The sequence below is a fragment of the Oncorhynchus masou genome, chromosome 30 (assembly GCF_036934945.1).
Source record: "Oncorhynchus masou masou isolate Uvic2021 chromosome 30, UVic_Omas_1.1, whole genome shotgun sequence".
NCBI classification, from domain to species: domain Eukaryota; kingdom Metazoa; phylum Chordata; class Actinopteri; order Salmoniformes; family Salmonidae; genus Oncorhynchus; species Oncorhynchus masou.
The window spans coordinates 70,513,360-70,533,400 of NC_088241.1; the positions used below are offsets into that span (position 1 = coordinate 70,513,360).

A 20,041-nucleotide genomic window follows, 5' to 3' on the forward strand; every position below is an offset into this window, starting at 1 on the left:
GATTTCCCTTCACTGGAACTAAGGGGCCCGAACCATGAAAAACAGCCCCAGACCATTATTCCTCCTCCACCAAACTTTACAGTTGTCACTATTCATTGGGACAGGTAGCGTTCTCCTGGCATCCGCAGTAGCCAGATTCTACACTCGGACTGCCAGATAGTGAAGCGTGATTCATCACTCCAGAGAACGCGTTTCCACTCCTCCAGAGTCCAGTGGCGGTGAGCTTTACACCACTCCAGGTGACGCTTAGCATTGTTCATGGTGATCTTAGGCTTGTGTGCGGCTGCTCGGCCACGGAAACCCGTTTCATGACTTTCGAGACGAACAGTTCTTGTGCTGACGTTGCTTCCAGAGGCAGTTTAGAACTCAGTAGTGAGGTTTGCAACCGAGGACATATGATTTTTACACGCTTCAGCACTCGGCGGTCCCGTTCTGTTAGCTTGTGTGGCCTACCACTTTGCGGTTGAGCCGTTGTTGCTCCTAGACATTTCCACTTCACAATAACAGCACTTACAGTTGACCGGGGGGTGCAGCTCTAACAGGGCAGAAATATGACAAACTGACTTGTTGGGAAGGTGGCATCGTATAACGGTGCCACGTTGAAAGTCACTGAGCTCTTCGGTAAGGCCATTCTACTGCCAATGCTTGTCTATGGAGATTGTATGACTGTGTGCTCGGTTTTATACACCTGTCAGCAAAAGGGTGTGGCTGAAATAGACAAATCCACTAATTTGAAAGGTTGTCCACACACTTTTGGCCATGTAGTGTATGTTGAAGATTTAAAGTGGGGACTCTTGCTTCGCAAGCCACACTAACTACCTGAAATGAGCCACGCACAATTTCTCACATGGCTTCTTGTCATTGTTGGGGTGGCAGGGTAGCCTAGTGGTTAGAGCGTCGGACTTGTAACCGAAAGGTTGCAAGTTCAAACCCCCGAGCTGACAAGGTACAAAATCTGTCGTTCTGCCCCTGAACAGGCAGTTCCTAGGCCGTCATTGAAAATAAGAATTTGTTCTTAACTGACTTGCCTAGTTTAAATAAAGGTAAAAAAAAAAAAAATGTTGCTAGCTATTTGACCGTTCACAATCATAACACACTGCATTCTTCCCCATCTATGGGCACATCATGTTCGAGCTGTTGTCAGCCAACCTGTCTATATAATGAACAGGGTGCCAGTTGCCAGACTGGGGGCTTGCTGTGTGTTTATATGAAGAGGGACAGGAGCAGTGTGATGTTCTCTGGACCTTCTTCCATGTTCCTCGACAGCGAGAGTTCCCCACAGCCAGCCAATGGAGCATCTCCTCACAGGACAGGTTAGTATGGCTCACAGCCAGCCAATGGAGAAGCTCCTCACAGGACATAGGTTAGTATGGCTCACAGCCAGCCAATGGAGAAGCTCCTCACAGGACATAGGTTAGTATGGCTCACAGCCAGCCAATGGAGCAGCTCCTCACAGGTTAGTATGGCTCACAGCCAGCCAATGGAGAAGCTCCTCACAGGACATAGGTTGGTATGGCTCACAGCCAGCCAATGGAGCAGCTCCTCACAGGACATAGGTTAGTATGGCTCACAGCCAGCCAATGGAGAAGCTCCTCACAGGACATATGGTTAGTATGGCTCAGCCAGCCAGCAGGACAATGGAGCCAGCCTCCTCACAGGACATAGGTTAGTATGGCTCACAGCCAGCCAATGGAGCAGCTCCTCACAGGTCATAGGTTAGTATGGCTCACAGCCAGCCAATGGAGCAGCTCCTCACAGGACATAGGTTAGTATGGCTCACAGCCAGCCAATGGAGAAGCTCCTCACAGGACATAGGTTAGTATGGCTCACAGCCAGCCAATGGAGAAGCTCCTCACAGGACATAGGTTAGTATGGCTCACAGCCAGCCAATGGAGCAGCTCCTCACAGGTCATAGGTTAGTATGGCTCACAGCCAGCCAATGGAGAAGCTCCTCACAGGTCATAGGTTAGTATGGCTCACACACTTGTCCAATAAGAAACACTTGTTTACATTTTCCGCAGGAAAACTTTTCTCGATACTCGGGTCAGTACTTCCCACAAAGATAATATGTAATGGATTGGTGGAGGCACACAGTAATACCAGGAAATACCACCATACTGAAAGGGCATTTTAACAGGTGAGTTAGAACGGGGTGGGGGTCAATGCTACTTTAGCACAAAGAGAACACTGTGATGACCACACAACTACCGTTCGCCTGTGTGTCAATCCTTTCTCACACAAACATTTTTTTTTGTCTTCCTCATTGCAAACTTGTTTTCCATTCAGCTTGTACTCCTGTCAAATGTTACTACAAACTAAAACAACACCAAAAAATACTGTAGCATCATATTGACCTTGGATTTCTCCTTGGTCAATAATGTGCCATTTTATAATAACAAATCGACTTCCATCCTTTCAGAGGGGCTTGGACATCAACGCTGCCTCACACTACACAATCGGCACTACATTGGGCCATTCTGGCTTGAACATTGCTTACTTTACTTTCTGTATGGGGGAACAAATGTCTTCAAAAAATGATCCCTTCCGTGACCCGTACCTGTCGGATTCTTGCCCGTCTCCCTGGCAGCTGCCGCTACGGTTACGCATGGCGGGTGGTCGGCACGCCACACACACCACGTAACCCTCCCGTAGGTACTGCATCCAGTGGGCGTGTGGTCGGTTCTCCACCCTACAGTGAGGAGTCAGAGACTCCATCTTATACTCCATACAGAACCTGACAGAAGGGGACGGAGGAAGGGGACAGGCAGAGGGTTTTTGAAATATCATTATGTGACATTTCACGCTATAACTTCATCCCACAAATGGCACTAGATTTGACCAGGGCCCATAGTTAACAAGGTGCCATTTTGAGACACAGACAAAGTTATTTAATTGAATAGTGATGGCTTGAATTAAAGGGGTGGGAAGGAGGGGGGCTGGCTGGACCTTCACATAATAAGGTACAGGTAGGTCTGCAGTAAATGGATATCAACTTTGATCTAGTGCACTATATCTTGGGAGCCCCCCCACCCCCAAAGGATCAATGTGAATGTGTCATTGGAATTTTCCTAGGTTGGGTCATCGCTAGGAATGTGTCCCAAATTGCGCCCTATTCCCTACGTAGTGCTACTACTTGTGACCACACATCATGGGGCCCTGGTCAAAAGTAGTGCACTATGTAGGGAATAAGGTGCTATTTGGGATGCGGTCTGGGTGTGTCTGCGGTTTCTGTACATTCAGAGCAACTTGGCCATTGTTATCCACATCCTTTGTACATGCACTGTTATTCATGTTTCATACATGCTAAATACTAGTGTTGTATTTCAAAGGGTTTCGTTTAGGATCTTAAAGCTGCTGCCCAGGGGTGTGTGTGTGTGTGTGTGTGTGTGTGTGTGTGTGTGTGTGTGTGTGTGTGTGTGTGTGTGTGTGTGTGTGTGTGTGTGTGTGTGTGTGTGTGTGTGTGAGCCTCATATCCAGGTGGGTAAACACTGTTGTTCCTGTATATTATGGATAAACACTGTTGGACCTGGAGAGAGACCATGTCAACACCACAACCAGACCCTCACAGTCCCCATGTCAACACCACAACCAGACCCTCACAGTCCCCATGTCAACACCACAACCAGACCCTCGCAGTCCCCATGTCAACACCACAACCAGACCCTCACAGTCCCCATGTCAACACCACAACCAGACCCTCACAGTCCCCATGTCAACACCACAACCAGACCCTCACAGTCCCCATGTCAACACCACAACTAGACCCTCACAGTCCCCATGTCAACACCACAACCAGACCCTCACAGTCCCCATGTCAACACCACAACCAGACCCTCACAGTCCCCATGTCAACACCACAACCAGACCCTCACAGTCCCCATGTCAACACCACAACCAGACCCTCACAGTCCCCATGTCAACACCACAACCAGACCCTCACAGTCCCCATGTCAACACCACAACCAGACCCTCACAGTCCCCATGTCAACACCACAACTAGACCCTCACAGTCCCTATGTCAACACCACAACCAGACCCTCACAGTCATGTCAACACCACAACCAGACCCTCACAGTCCCCATGTCAACACCACAACCAGACCATCACAGTCCCCATGTCAACACCACACCAGACCCTCACAGTCCCCAGACCAGACCCTCACAGTCCCCATGTCAACACCACAACCAGACCACAGTCCCACAGTCCCCATGTCCCAATGTCAACACCACAACAGTAGACATCACAGTCCCCATGTCAACACCACAACTAGACCCTCACATGTCAACACCACAACCAGACCCCCAGTCCCCATGTCAACACCAGACACAGTCCCCATGTCAACACCACAACTAGACCCTCAGTCCCCATGTCCACAGTCCCTATGTCAACACCACAACCAGACCTTCACAGTCCCCATGTCAACACCACAACCAGACCATCACAGTCACCATGTCAACACCACAACTAGACCCTCACAGTCCCCATGTCAACACCAAGCCACTGGACCTGGAGAGATACCAATACATTATCCATGTTAAAACCACAATGAGAGGTCAACAAGAGTGTGTATAGAAATACAGTGCATAGATATAGATATGCATGTTAGATATATTTAGAGATATGATAGGAGTGTGTACACATATATTTAGAAAGTATATGAGTGTGTATATATATAGGAGTGGGTATGTATATATAGGAGTGGGTATGTATATATAGGAGTGGGTATATATATATGAGTGTGTGCACATATATTTAGAAAGTATATGAGTGTGTATATATATACAGGAGTGGGTATATATATAGGTGTGTATATATATATATAGGAGTGTGTATATATATATAGGAGTCTGTGTATATATAGGAGTGTGTGTATATATACATTTACATTTACATTTAAGTCATTTAGCAGACGCTCTTATCCAGAGCGATATATATAGGAGTGTGTATATATATATAGGAGTGTGTATATATATAAGAGTGTGTATATATATATATATATATATATATATATATGTATATATAGGAGTGTGTATATATAGGAGTGTGTATATATATAAGAGTGTGTGTATATATATATATATATGTGTATATATATATATATATATATATATATAGGAGTGTGTATATATATATAGGAGTGTGTATATATATATAGGAGTGTGTATATATATATATATAGGAGTGTGTATATATATATATATATAGGAGTGTGTATATATAAGAGTGTGTATATATATATATGAGTGTGTATATATAGGAGTATATATATATATAGAAGTGTGTATATATATATATATAGGAGTGTGTGTATATATAGGAGTGTGTATATATAGGAGTGTGTATATATATATATATAGGAGTGTGTATATATATATATATAGGAGTGTGTGTATATATATATATATAGGAGTGTGTATATATATATATATATATAGGAGTGTGTATATATATATATATATAGGAGTGTGTGTATATATATAGGAGTGTGTATATATATATATAGGAGTGTGTATATATATATATAGGAGTGTGTATATATATATATAGGAGTGTGTATATATATATAGGAGCGTGTATATATACAGTGCCTTGCGAAAGTATTCGGCCCCCTTGAACTTTGCAACCTTTTGCCACATTTCAGGCTTCAAACATAAAGATATAAAACTGTATTTTTTTGTGAAGAATCAACAACAAGTGGGACACAATCATGAAGTGGAACGACATTTATTGGATATTTCAAACTTTTTTAACAAATCAAAAACTGAAAAATTGGGCGTGCAAAATTATTCAGCCCTTTTACTTTCAGTGCAGCAAACTCTCTCCAGAAGTTCAGTGAGGATCTCTGAATGATCCAATGTTGACCTAAATGACTAATGATGATAAATAAAATCCACCTGTGTGTAATCAAGTCTCCGTATAAATGCACCTGCACTGTGATAGTCTCAGAGGTCCGTTAAAAGCGCAGAGAGCATCATGAAGAACAAGCAACATACCAGGCAGGTCTGAGATACTGTTGTGAAGAAGTTTAAAGCCGGATTTGGATACAAAAATATTTCCCAAGCTTTAAACATCCCAAGGAGCACTGTGCAAGCGATAATATTGAAATGGAATGAGTATCAGACCACTGAAAATCTACCAAGAGACTCTAAACTTTCAGCTCATACAAGGAGAAGACTGATTAGAGATGCAGCCAAGAGGCCCATGATCACTTTGGATGAACTGCAGAGATCTACAGCTGAGGTGGGAGACTCTGTCCATAGGACAACAATCAGTCGTATATTGCACAAATCTGGCCTTTATGGATGAGTGGCAAGAAGAAAGCCATTTCTTAAAGATATCCATAAAAAGTTAATTAAAGTCCATTAAAGTTTGCCACAAGCCACCTGGGAGACACACCAAACATGTGGAAGAAGGTGCTCTGGTCAGATGAAACCAAAATTGAACTTTTTGGCAACAATGCAAAACGTTATGTTTGGCGTAAAAGCAACACAGCTCATCACCCTGACCACATCATCCCCACTGTCAAACATGGTGGTGGCAGCATCATGGTTTGGGCCTGCTTTTCTTCAGCAGGGACAGGGAAGATGGTTAAAATTGATGGGAAGATGGATGGATCCAAATACAGGACCATTCTGGAAGAAAACCTGATGGAGTCTGCAAAAGACCTGAGACTGGGACGGAGATTTGTCTTCCAACAAGACAATGATCCAAAACATAAAGCAACATCTACAATGGAATGGTTCAAAAATAAACATATCCAGGTGTTAGAATGGCCAAGTCAAAGTCCAGACCTGAATCCAATCGAGAATCTGTGGAAAGAACTGAAAACTGCTGTTCACAAATGCTCTCCATCCAACCTCACTGAGCTCGAGCTGTTTTGCAAGGAGGAATGGGAAAAAATGTCAGTCTCTCGATGTGCAAAACTGATAGAGACATACCCCAAGCGACTTACAGCTGTAATCGCAGCAAAAGGTGGCCCTACAAAGTATTAACTTAAGGGGGCTGAATAATTTTGCACGCCCAATTCTTCAGTTTTTGATTTGTTAAAAAAGTTTGAAATATCCAATAAATGTCGTTCCACTTCATGATTGTGTCCCACTTGTTGTTGATTCTTCACAAAAAATACAGTTTTATATCTTTATGTTTGAAGCCTGAAATGTGGCAAAAGGTCGCAAAGTTCAAGGGGGGCGAATACTTTCGCAAGGCACTGTATCAGTCACAAGGCATAAGAATTCAATTGATTTATAGAAAAAACTATGCAATTATCACAACACAGGTTTTAATATGGCTATTTTTTAGGGGCGTCAGCAAACTTAATGATGGTGTTGGTGTTGTGCTTTGCCACAGTCTTGTGTGAACATGGGAGTACAGGGGGGGACTGAGCACGCACCCCTGAGGTGCCCCAGTGTTGAGGATCAGCATGGCAGATGTGTTGTTGCCTTCCCTTACATACTGGGGGACGGCCCGTCAGGATGTCCAGGATCCAGTTGCAGAGGGAGGTGTTTAGTCCCAGGGTCCTTAGCTTAGTGATGAGCTTTGTGGGTACTATGTTGTTGAACGCTGAGCTGTCGTCAGCGAACAGCGTTCTTACATAGGTGTTCCTTTTATCCAGGTGGGAAAGGGCAGTGTGGAGTGCAATTGAGATTGCGTCATCTTTGGATCTGTTGAGGCGGTATGCAAATTGTAGGGGGTCTAGCGTTTCTGTCAAGATGGTGTTAATGTGAGCCATTTTCTTGAGCACAGGGACTATGGTGGTCTGCTTGAAACATGTTGGCATTACAGACTCGATCAGGGAGAGGTTGAAAATGTCAGTGAATACACCTGCCAGTTGGTCTGCGCATGCTTTGAGTACACGTCCTGGTATTCTGTCTGGTCCCACGGCTTTGTGAATGTTGACTTGTTTAAAGGTCTTGTTCCCATCGGCTACAGAGAGCGTGATCACACTGTTGTACGGAACAGCTAGTGCGCTCATGCATGCTTCAGTGTTGCTTGCTTCGAAGCGTCTGGTAGGCTCGCTTCACTGGGCAGCTCGCGGCTGGGTCTCCCTTTGTAGTCTGTAATAGTTTTCAAGCCCTGCCACATCCGACGAGCGTCAGAGCCGGTGTAGTATGTATATTCAATCTTAGTCCTGTATTGACGCTTTGCCTATTTGATGGTTCGTCTGAGGGAATAGCAGCATTTCTTATAAGCAGCAGCTCTCGCCTCCAGCTCTAGCCTTTAGCTCGGTGCGGATGTTGCCTGTAATCCATGGCTTCTGGTTGGGATGTGTACGTATGGTCACTGTGGGGATCATCGATGCACTTATTGATAAAGCCGGTGAATGAGGTGGGTTATCCTTCAATGTCATCAGATGAATCCTGGAACATATTCCAGTCTGTGCAAAAAAGTCCTGTGGCATAGGATCTGCGTCATCTGACCACTTCCTGACTGAGCAAGTCACTGGTACTTCCTGCTTTAGTTTTTGCTTGTAAGCAAGAATCAGGATATTATGGTCAGATTTTCCAAATGGAAGGAGAGCTTTGTACGCGTCTGTGTGGAGTAAAGATGGTCTAGTTTTTTTTCCTCTTGTTGCACGTGACATTTTGGTTGAAATGAGGTAAAACGGATTTAAGTTTCCCTGCATTTAAGTCTTCGGCCACAATGAGCTCCGCTTCTGGGTGAGAATTTTCTTGTTTGCTTATGGCCTTACACAGCTGGTTGAGTGTGGTCTTAGTTCCAGCATCGGTCTGTGGTGGTAAATAGACGGCTATGATTAATATAGATGAAAACTCTCTTGGTAGATAGTGTGGTCTACAGCTTATCATGAGGTACTCTACCTCGGGCGAGCAAAACCTTGACTACCTTAGACATCCCCACACCCCTCATCTTAGCAGAAGTAGCTGTTCTGTCCTGCCGATACACGGAAAACCAACTGTATATTATCATTGTCGTTTAGCCACGACTCTGTGAAACATAAGATATAGGTTTTAGGGGGGCGCTCAAGATGCCGACATGAGAGGGTGTAACATTTCTTGCTGAGTTACAATTTCAGGGTTTTCTCACAAAGTTTATAGTTTTAAACTGCAGTTTAATTATTATTTTTTTCACAAAAAAAATGGATATGTAACCATTCAATATAGCTATTTTGAATTTCCTTGTAATTAATAAAACCATTGAAATATATTTGACGATTTCCAACGAACAAGCTTGCTATCGTAAAGTTTCAGCGTGTGTAGTTAAGTTATCCTGCTAATGTCTTCATAGCACGTAGCATGTAATCAGGACCAAACTGTTGCTGAGATAATGGATGTTGAAACTTCCAGGGAGAAAAGAGGCATTGTTGAAACTCACTTATATTCTTGCAGTGTAAAACAGGGGGGTGAACGTGATTCATACCCGAAGACCCCAACCAAGGAGCAACTTCCAAAGAAGCTGAGAAGTGAACCATCAATGAGCCAGCTACAGGACAACATTGTCCACATCCTCACAGCTAAAATCAAAGAGAGCGCAGATAACATCATGAATTTGGTGTAAAATAACACTATCAGTATCTTTAACCTGAAGAAATTGATTGATTTCAATGCTGAGGAAGTAAAAACTCTGAAGCAGCAGAACGCAACATTGAACATTCAGGTTGCAATGCAGGAGATGAAACTCACTGAAATGGAGTCAAAGGTCAACGAGAATGACCGGTATAGTCAGAGATGGAATCTTCGAATTTTTGGAATAGCAGAAAAATCTGACGAGAACATCAAAGCAAGAGTGAAGGACATTTGCAGGGCAATTAGTCCCGGAGGAAGAGCGAAATGTTGTTGCAGGTTCTCTGGATGTAGTGCACCGCCTGGGTAGGCTGAGAGATGGGGAAAACAACCAGCCACCACGACCAGTGATCATGAGATTCATCTCCAGGACAGCGAGGGATATGACATGGAAAAGTGCAAAGAAAAATGACTTTTTAAAGAAGAACAACCTGAGGTTCAAGGAGGATCTGACAACATTTGACAAAGAAGCTCGGAATCGTCTGTGGCGGATGATTGAGAGAGCAAGGAAGCAAGGAAGGTAAGGGAGGAAGGGAAAAGTGCATACTTTGAGGGAGCAAAGGCTTTTGTTAATGGAAGGGAAATTCACGCTGGCGCCTAGTGTGTTGACTGCTGGATTTATCAAGTGAGTTGTGCAGGACTGAGTTTTATTTGCATCTGATAAAACTTTATATTTCTTGAGGAAAGAGCATTGTTTGTGTGAGCCAAACTTTTTATATATATATTTTTATTTTATTTTTTTCTGGCAGGGAAATTCGCACTGACACTTAATGTTAGCTTGATGCCTATTCGTTTATACCAATCTATGGTACAATGTTATTTGTAATTGTATAAAAATATAATTTAGGTCAACCACTTGCGTGGTGGAAAAGACTGTTTTTATTTGCAACTAGTAAGAACTTTTCTTTTTTTGTGAGACCCTGATTCAAGTTTAATATTCTTCATATAGTCACTGTGATAGTAAATGTCCATTTCTGTTGTTTCTATTAATGCCAGGCAAATCCGTAATATTTTGAAAAGGAAATCTTTATTTTTGTATTGTAAGGGTAAGAGTGACGACTTTTATTTAATTCAATAAACTCATGCCTGATACTGCGTTTTGAAGTGTCAATGGGGGAATGATATTTGGTTTTCGTTTGGTACTAATCGGTCAGCAGGTGTCGCTATTTTAAAAGGCAACTTTAAGGGTCACATATTGAGTGATGAAGCAGATTATACAGGGAGATGGATTATACTATTGGTAGATGTCAACCACGTTCAATTCATTGTTGTGAATACTTATGCTACCGATAACAAGTCAAGTAACTGTATTGTATTTAGAGACATTGAGAGGAAAATAAATAAATCTAAATTTCCATTGGCCAAAGTAATGTGGGGTGGAGATTTTTTTTAGTATAATTTTTTGGATTGACGTACAGAATTTTGTTACAAAAAAAATAATTGGACCAGTTGTACTATTTAATGGTTTTGATGTAATGATTTATTTCAGAAATTCTGACATAAAGATGTATATTTAATTTGACTAACAATACTAGGTACATTTCATATTTGCAAATGGTCTAATTCAAAACTTAACTTTTTTCACTTCGAGTTTAAATAATATGGCCCTACTTGAACTAAAAATGAAAAACAATTAACTTTTTGTATTATTAATGAATATGATTTGTTTAGGATTCCTGGCAATGTAAATAGTTTGTTTGTATGCTTGTTTACACGTGCCTATTCCTCTAGTCTTTGTTGATATTTGTTAGTATTTGTTTTTAATGTCCCTTTGGTAGAACAGTCAGTGATTGCACATTGGCTAATAGAACAGACGGTAGAGGCAGGTTATCCACCAGACTAACTCTCACAAGGCACCCACCCTGATCTCCACCCCCTGTATTTCCTTCATGTGAATGATGGGGATTTGGGCCTGGTCTGGGGGCAACATTACATCCTTCCCGTCCGATGCATTAAATAAAAATTCTTTGTCCAGTTAAGGGTAATCGCTGTTCTGACGTCCAGAAGCTTTTTTCAGTCATGAGACCACAGCATCAACATTATGTAAAGAATAAGTTACACCACAAAATAGCACAACTGGTTAGGAGCCCCTAAAACAGCAGTGGTGTCATTGTGTTGTGACACTGCTGATGGCCTGAGGCCACATCTTTTTATTTGTACCTTTCAGTTGGGTAGGACTTTGGGCACCATGTTTCAATTAACATCTATGCATTCAAGCCTTAGTTTTGGATAATTTTTCACGTGTGGGTCTCTCTTCTAGTGGGACAAAACCACACATCTTAAAGTGATGACCCCCCCAGCACAAGGTGCACCTATGTAAGGATCATGTTTAATCAGCTCCTTGATATGTCACACCTTTCAGGTGGATGGATGGATATCGGCAAAGGAGAAATGCTCATTTACAGGAATGTAAACAGATGCGTGCACTACATTTGAGTAATACGTTTTTGTGCACTTGGGAAAATGTCTGGGATTTTTTTTTTTTGCTCATGAAACCCAACACTTTACAGTCTTAACCTCATGTTAAAATTAAACTCAAATGACCCAAAAATGTAAAATACATTTGAAATGTGGTTTGATTGTACAGCATCAAAATTTACTTGAATTCCAGGTCCATCTACAAATTGGAATATAATTGCAGAATTAATACCAACATTTTACACTAGGTGGCAGCAGCACCACAACAACAGAATAATGATTTCAGACCAGAGTTCGACAAATCCGTTTCTTTTGATATATTTTTTTTATTGTACAGAGCTCAGAATCCCGTGAAAAAACCTGAAAGAAAGAAATTCACAACATGAATAACAGAAAACGTTTTTTTATTTACAGCAAATAAACATTTCCAATAGTTTGTGTAGTCCGATTTACACCCATAAAAACACTAAAAGACTTCCGAAATCTAGTCAAGACTTTCCTTGATGCCACGCAATAAAAAAAAATATATATATAATCCCAGTTTCACTTTTTAGGATATTAATTCATCTTTGGTAGTGAACCAGCTGCTTTTAGCAGGACTGAAACCAAGGTAACATCCCGGAGGGCACCTCATGCCATAGAGAGGGCCAAATAGGGAGCCCATAGGAGACACCGCCTGGGATGCTGGGAAATAACAGGACAAACTGCTCTACAATAAATAAATAATGTGCAGTTGACAAATTCAATGGATTTTTAATAATAATAGTTCCTCATAGAAATAGGAAATGGGATCTTGGAGGAATTACAACCGGGTCCAGAATGACCGGGTCCAGAATGACCGGGTCCAGAATGACCGGGTGGTGCGACGGGGTAAAATACACTTTTCACTTGATATTTGGAATGCCAGTCGTTTACTTTGTGGTTTCAGACAAAATTGGCTTATTTATTTTTCAGACTGGTTTCACCAGAGTCGATAAGACGGGGAAAAAAGTTGAGCATCATTAACCACATTTCGTAAACTAGAAACTGGACACTTAAGTAGAAAATAATGACTTTCAAAATGATTTTTTTTGGGGGGAGGTTTTTTCTCCTACTCATCTTCAGGACCTGCGTTTACTGACATCGGGGTTGAGTCCCAACATCATTTTAATAATTAACTGGTTGATAAGACGAAATCAGGTTTGCTAGAACAACAGAGGTGGGTAGCTCCCCAGGAACGGGAGTTGAGAGCCCCCCCCCCCGGAACAAATGCCTCACCAGCGCGTCTCTAGTTCATTCTCCTGACGAGTCGGTTGATCTGGTCCTCCCGGTTCCCAGCGTCGCCTCCCTCCACAAAGTGAGTCGTCTTCTTGTTCATGCCGCCGCGGGGTGTGGACAGTTTGAAGGGCCACAGGAAGTTGTTGGCAGGCTTGAAGTTCTTTCCGACCGTGTAGATCTCGTGGATCAGGTCCTCCACACAGATGATGCCGTATTTACCTGAGGGAGGGGGGTGGAGAGGACAAAGCCAGAGTGAAGAGACGGCACGATTCTTCAAAGAGGCTATCTGCAATTCAAACGACTAAACCTCCACCCCCCCACTGTTTTAGTAAACAGCCGAGGGATGGAGAAATGTAACGACTCAAATTACCCCTTTAATGGACAACGGTCCGTGTAGACCACCCCTCTAATGGACAACGGTCTGTGTAGACTACCCCTCTAATGGACAACAGTCTGTGTAGACCACCCCTCTAATGGACAACGGTCTGTGTAGACCACCCCTCTAATGGACAACGGTCTGTGTAGACCACCCCTCTAATGGACAACGGTCTGTGTAGACCACCCCTCTAATGGACAACAGTGTGTAGACCACCCCTCTAATGGACAACAGTCTGTGTAGACCACCCTCTAATGGACAACGGTCTGTGTAGACCACCCCTCTAATGGACAACGGTCTGTGTAGACCACCCCTCTAATGGACAACAGTCTGTGTAGACCACCCCTCTAACGGACAACAGTCTGTGTAGACCACCCCTCTAACGGACAACGGTCTGTGTAGACCACCCCTCTAATGGACAACGGTCTGTGTAGACCACCCCTCTAATGGACAACGGTCTGTGTAGACCACCCCTCTAATGGACAACAGTCTGTGTAGACCACCCCTCTAATGGACAACGGTCTGTGTAGACCAGTCTGTGTAGACCACCCCTCTAATGGACAACGGTCTGTGTAGACCACCCCTCTAATGGACAACGGTCTGTGTAGACCACCCCTCTAATGGACAACAGTCTGTGTAGACCACCCTCTAATGGACAACAGTCTGTGTAGACCACCTCTAATGGACAACAGTCTGTGTAGACCACCCCTCTAATGGACAACAGTCTGTGTAGACCACCCCTCTAATGGACAACGGTCTGTGTAGACCTTCTAATGGTCTGTGTAGACCACCCTCTAATGGACAACAGTGTGTAGACCACCCCTCTAATGGACAACGGTCTGTGTAGACCACCCCTCTAATGGACAACAGTCTGTGTAGACCACCCCCTCTAATGGACAACAGTCTGTGTAGACCACCCCTCTAACGGACAACGGTCTGTGTAGACCACCCCTCTAATGGACAACGGTCTGTGTAGACCACCCCTCTAATGGACAACGGTCTGTGTAGACCACCCCTCTAATGGACAACGGTCTGTGTAGACCACCCCTCTAATGGACAACGGTCTGTGTAGACCACCCCTCTAATGGACAACGGTCTGTGTAGACCAGTCTGTGTAGACCACCCCTCTAATGGACAACAGTCTGTAGACCACCCCTCTAATGGACAACAGTCTGTAGACCACCCCTCTAATGGACAACAGTCTGTGTAGACCACCCCTCTAATGGACAACTGTCTGTGTAGACCACCCCTCTAATGGACAACAGTCTGTAGACCACCCCCCTAATGGACAACAGTCTGTGTAGACCACCCCTCTAATGGACAACGGTGTGTAGACCACCCTCTAATGGACAACGGTGTGTAGACCACCCCTCTAATGGACAACGGTGTGTAGACCACCCCTCTAATGGACAACGGTGTGTAGACCACCCCTCTAATGGACAACGGACTACCCCTGTGTAGACCACCCCTCTAATGGACAACGGTGTAGACCACCCTCTAATGGACAACGGTCTGTGTAGACCACCCCTCTAATGGACAACGGTCTGTGTAGACCACCCTCTAATGGACAACGGTCTGTGTAGACCACCCTTTAATGGACAACGGTCTGTGTAGACCACCCCTCTAATGGACAATCCAGGGTCTGTCTGATTACTGCAGACTCGCTGTTGGCTGGGCCACCCCTCTAATGGACAACGGTCTGGTGTAGACCACCCCTTCCCAATGGACAACAGTCTGTGTAGACCACCCTCTAATGGACAACGGTCTGTGTAGACCTCTGGCCCTCTAATGGACAACGGTCTGTGTAAACTACCCCTCTAATGGACAACAGTCTGACAGACCACCCCTCTAATGGACAACAGTCTGTGATAGACCACCCCCCCTAATGATTTAATGGACACTGGATGTCAGTGCTAAATGACTTAAATGTAAATGTAACAGTCGTAGACCACCCCTTTAATGGATAACAGTCTGTGTACAGTAAATGGGATATCTAGGTCCATTAAATTAAGCATTATCCAACTGCAGTTGGTTTCTCAATGTGGTTTCAGACAAATTGGCTTTTTATTTTTCAGTCTGGTTTCACCAGAGTCGATAAGACGGGGAAAAAAGTTTAGCATCATTAACCACATTGTGTAAAAGTTTATAAGATGGAAGTAAAGAGGCTTCCTGGCTTAGTATTTAAAACTGGCGTTCACCTCTCAGAGATAGATGTAGATAGATCTATCTATCCAGTCCCACAAAGGACCGGCAGCCCAATTCAGATCTTTGTCCACCGATTGACCTTTTAACCAATCAGATGAGCTCTTGCCAATAATTGGGCAAAAGCTCAGAATTGGACTGCCCGTGAAAAAAAAAAAAAACACAGCCGTACAGAAGCATACCCAGGGCCTTCTCGACCAGGGCGTTGTCCGTGAGGGCGATGCGCTGTTTGGTCATCCTGCCATGACCGCGCTTGTAGATCAGCTCGCGCACAGACTTCAGGTTGGGGTACCTGGGAGACATGACCAACAAACACGATCAGTTATGTACTTAACAACTAGCTTATGGTTGCCATTTTACTCATCTTCATTCAAAATATATATATTATTTTTTTGGGGGGGGAGCTTTGACATAACTGAAAAGTATTAAAAACTAAATGACATGAATTTGCCACCACATAGTGAAGTCTCATCAAATCAGCTAAAATTCCTGCACCCAAACAAAACATCAATAAGGTCATTTATACCAGGCATGTCACAGGAGTGGGTGACTGGTTTACTGCAGTTAGAGAGCCATTAGTAATATCTCAATGTGGTTTCAGACAAATTGGCTATTTTATTTTTCAGACTGGTTTCACCAGAGTCGATAAGACGGGGAAAAAAGTTGAGCATCATTAACCACATTGTGTAAAACGTCTGGGAAAATGGACAGCAGTTTCAAATTGTACCAACTTAACTTAATCACTGGCAAATAAATCGATATATATATATATGCAACAGAACCCACAAAATAGGGAAGGGGTTTTCAAATCTAAGCCCAGAGGTCCAGAGTGTTTCTGGTTCTGTTCTACCGGAATCAAAATACACCTACTATGTGTCCCAGGTCTAAAATCAGTCCCGGAGGGTTAAAATGAGTGGCACTGGACTTGTTACCCCCTGGAACTGAGTGTCCACATTCAAACAGATGATCACGGTAGCCTTACCCCCAAGCGATGTAGGGCTCGGCGATCCTCAACATGTTGATGGAAGCCTTGTTCAGCTTGACGAAGACTCCGTTGAAGATCTGACGCAGGCGCATGAGCTGGAGGACCTTGCGCACCTTGGGGCTGACGCCGTTGATACTGGGGGGGGAGGGGGGGTTACACTTGTGTTTTCAGAACGGTGTCAATAATCCATTTATCAGTCTGCTTTGGTTTACACTCAATGTGGTTTCAGACAAATTGGCTATTTATTTTTCAGACTGGTTTCACCAGAGTCGATAAGACGGGGAAAAAAGTTGAGCATCATTAACCACATTGTGTAAACACGAGGTACCTATTACCCTACGAGATCTTGAGCCGTGTGTGGTTCTGTTCTGCCCAATAATTAATTGCATATCCTTGTGTACTAGATCTAAATCATGATACTGATTTAGAAAAAAAAACCCCAGTGGAACTGGCTTAGAGAGCCAGAGTTGAGTTTGAGAGGTGAAGACATCACAAAGACAGGAAATACAACAAAATAAAAAAAACATGTCATGTGACCGTATATTTAATATCACATGCGTCTTTTTACCCAGCACCGGAGTGAACATGGTGACCAAGCCACTGAGATAAGGGGCCATCCTGACACTGTCATTCAGCAGACACGAAAACGTACCCCCTGATCCGAATGACGAAGGCCAACTTGGGCTCCGCTGGGACGTAGAAGTTCCCGACCTTGCGGGCCGTCCGCCCCATTCGGATCTCACGCCGATACATCTCCCTGTACTCCTTGTGGTACTTCTCAGCCCTCTTGTAGATCAGGTGCCTGGTCACCTTGCGAGTCTGGCGATACAAAACATCCAAGGATGAGCCAGAGCCAGAGCATTAAAGCTGGGGGTAACATGTGGAGTTACCTTCACGAGTTGTTTTATGCTTGAAGCAAATGTTTAATCTGATAGTGGCTAGCTAAATATTACGACTGGGGGGGAAGAAGCATATTTAGGACATCGCCAGTAGTTTCTTTCAATGTGGTTTCAGACAAATTGGCTTATTTTTTCAGACTGGTTTCACCAGAGTCGATAAGACGGGGAAAAAAGTTGAGCATCATTAACCACATTGTAATAGAAGTTTTGAATTTACAGGGCATCCTTAAAACCAGTTCAGGTTAAGCTCTTTTCCACAACAACCAGCAGTGGGCCAATGCCAGTACATCAACTACACATTCTAAAACATCGTCAACGTGGAAACCTGCTAGTTAACTAACTAAAACAAAAAAATTCACTTACTTTTTTTTCGGCAAGCATCTTCTTGATGCGCATGGCCTTCATAGTGGCGAAGGCCTTCCGCCTTTTTAAAAGGCTCTCCGGGACCGCCGGAACCTTCTTCCTGCAACCCAGATTCAGAGGAACGGGAACGTAGTTAATACGGTAGCCACATGGCAGTGTAATAGATTTTAATTCAACAAAATAAAAGAGAGAAAACTCATCATGTCAAGACTGCTAGCAACATCACCGTTAACTAGCCATTTCCCGAAACGTGAGCCTGACTTGGTAACTTTAACTAGTTAACGTAAATCAGACAAAGGACGGAGACAAATGCATTTTGTAGTATTGTGGGGGACCAAACAGCAAAATAGTCAGAAAACATTCGCTACACCCATCGACAAAAATATCCGTAACACTAAAGAGCCATGAATAATAACGTTAGCGTGAAACGTGCAGATGCATTCGCAAACCGGACGTTTTTTTTCTGCCCACATCCAATCATCCAAATAAACACAAATATCGTAGAGCAGAAAACGACATTCTCAACACTACTGATACAACCAACATGTTTGTTAAACAGTAGGTACACAATTTTATATCAAACAACTTATGATACTTGTTAAATCGGTAGATGGACTTAGATTCTGGCAGAGCACAAATCACTCACTCTGCGTCCGCCATTGTGTCCACCGAGAAAGAGAATGTCTCTGGTGCGCATGTGTGAGTTAAAGGTTGAAGGACACCGGTCGTTGTCTATTAAACTGCCTGAACAGAATTAGCTCCTGCCATTGATAAAGAAGACTGTATCCACTATATCACAGATAGAAGGATTCGTCAGACATATATTTTAGTACATCTTCCGGTGTATTTGATGATTTTTTAAATGTATTTTTTATCTATAAATATTGTTTTATTTTACTATTTTTAAAAAACGTTTTTTTTTCTTCTCAATAATATTAATTTACCAGAAATATATAGTTATTTAATGTAATTATAACTGATGTGTACATGGTTTTATAGGATTTTGGATGACTTCACTTTAGTATTATCATTATTTGTATTTCTACTTTGCTTTTTTCAACATCGTGACTCCTTTGTCTGTTTCACAAAAGACCCATGTTTGTCCTGACAGGTGAATTTTAAGCTTTGTGTCTCATCTAGTTAGCTTCATCATCTCTTTTGATTTGGCTGAAGATACTATAGTGGTGAGTCTCAAAGGATTCCACTAACAACTAGTCAACAACACTGTTTAGGATATATATATTTCACTGGTCATCCCCAAAGCCAACACCTCATTTGAACCCATAGCATCTCCCACCTGTAGCACACGCTCCAGCAGGTATATCTCTCTGGTCACCCCCAAAACCAATTCTTTCTTTGGCCGCCTCTCCTTCCAGTTTTCTGCTGCCAATGACTGGAACGAACTACAAAAATCACTGAAACTGGAAACACTTATCTCCTTCACTAGCTTTAAGCACCAACTGTCAGAGCAGCTCACAGATTACTGCACCTGTACATAGCCCATCTATAATTGAGCCCAAACAACTACCTCTTTCCCTTCTGTATTTTATTTATTTATTTATTTAGCTCCTTTGCACCCCATTGTTTGTATTTCTACTTTCCACATTATTCCATTGCAAATCTACCATTCCAGTGTTTTACTTGCTATATTGTATTTACTTTGCCACCATGGCCTTTTTTTGCCTTTACCTCCCTTATCTCACCTCATTTGCTCACATCGTATATAGACTTGTTTATACTGTATTATTGACTGTATGTTTGTTTTACTCCATGTGTAACTCTGTGTCGTTGTATGTGTCGAACTGCTTTGCTTTATCTTGGCCAGGTCGCAATTGTAAATAAGAACTTGTTCTCAACTGGCCCACCTGGTTAAATAAAGGTGAAATAAAAATAAATAAATAAAATAGTTTCATAGCTTTAAATCAAACTGGCATTTTGTTGATGTAATTAACAAAAACAGTACAATCTTCATCAGCTTTGTACAGGTACCACTTTTACAGCTAAGTTATCTTTACAATTTTTT

At 42.9% G+C, this 20,041-nt stretch overlaps 1 protein-coding gene, 1 non-coding gene and 4 pseudogenes across 2 annotated transcripts; all 6 read right to left on the bottom strand.

Moving 5' to 3' along the window:
- Positions 1-12,238: 12,238 nt before the first annotated feature.
- On the bottom strand, positions 12,239-18,747 carry LOC135522964 (large ribosomal subunit protein uL30-like). The gene is made up of 7 exons (XM_064949694.1): positions 18,665-18,747; positions 18,019-18,118; positions 17,409-17,575; positions 16,754-16,891; positions 15,954-16,063; positions 13,194-13,412; positions 12,239-12,296 (listed from the first exon to the last, which is right to left on the bottom strand). Exons 1-6 carry the CDS (start codon positions 18,676-18,678, stop codon positions 13,204-13,206), a joined length of 738 nt encoding a protein of 245 aa, XP_064805766.1. The 5' UTR covers positions 18,679-18,747; the 3' UTR covers positions 12,239-12,296; positions 13,194-13,203.
- LOC135523242 (small nucleolar SNORD12/SNORD106) lies at positions 12,852-12,948 on the bottom strand (annotated as a pseudogene).
- On the bottom strand, positions 15,608-15,702 carry LOC135523241 (small nucleolar SNORD12/SNORD106; annotated as a pseudogene).
- LOC135523240 (small nucleolar SNORD12/SNORD106) lies at positions 16,360-16,455 on the bottom strand (annotated as a pseudogene).
- Positions 16,973-17,067, bottom strand: LOC135523238 (small nucleolar SNORD12/SNORD106; annotated as a pseudogene).
- Positions 17,758-17,850, bottom strand: LOC135523237 (small nucleolar SNORD12/SNORD106). The gene has a single exon (XR_010452812.1). It is a non-coding gene; the product is annotated as a small nucleolar SNORD12/SNORD106 (small nucleolar RNA).
- Positions 18,748-20,041: the final 1,294 nt, after the last annotated feature.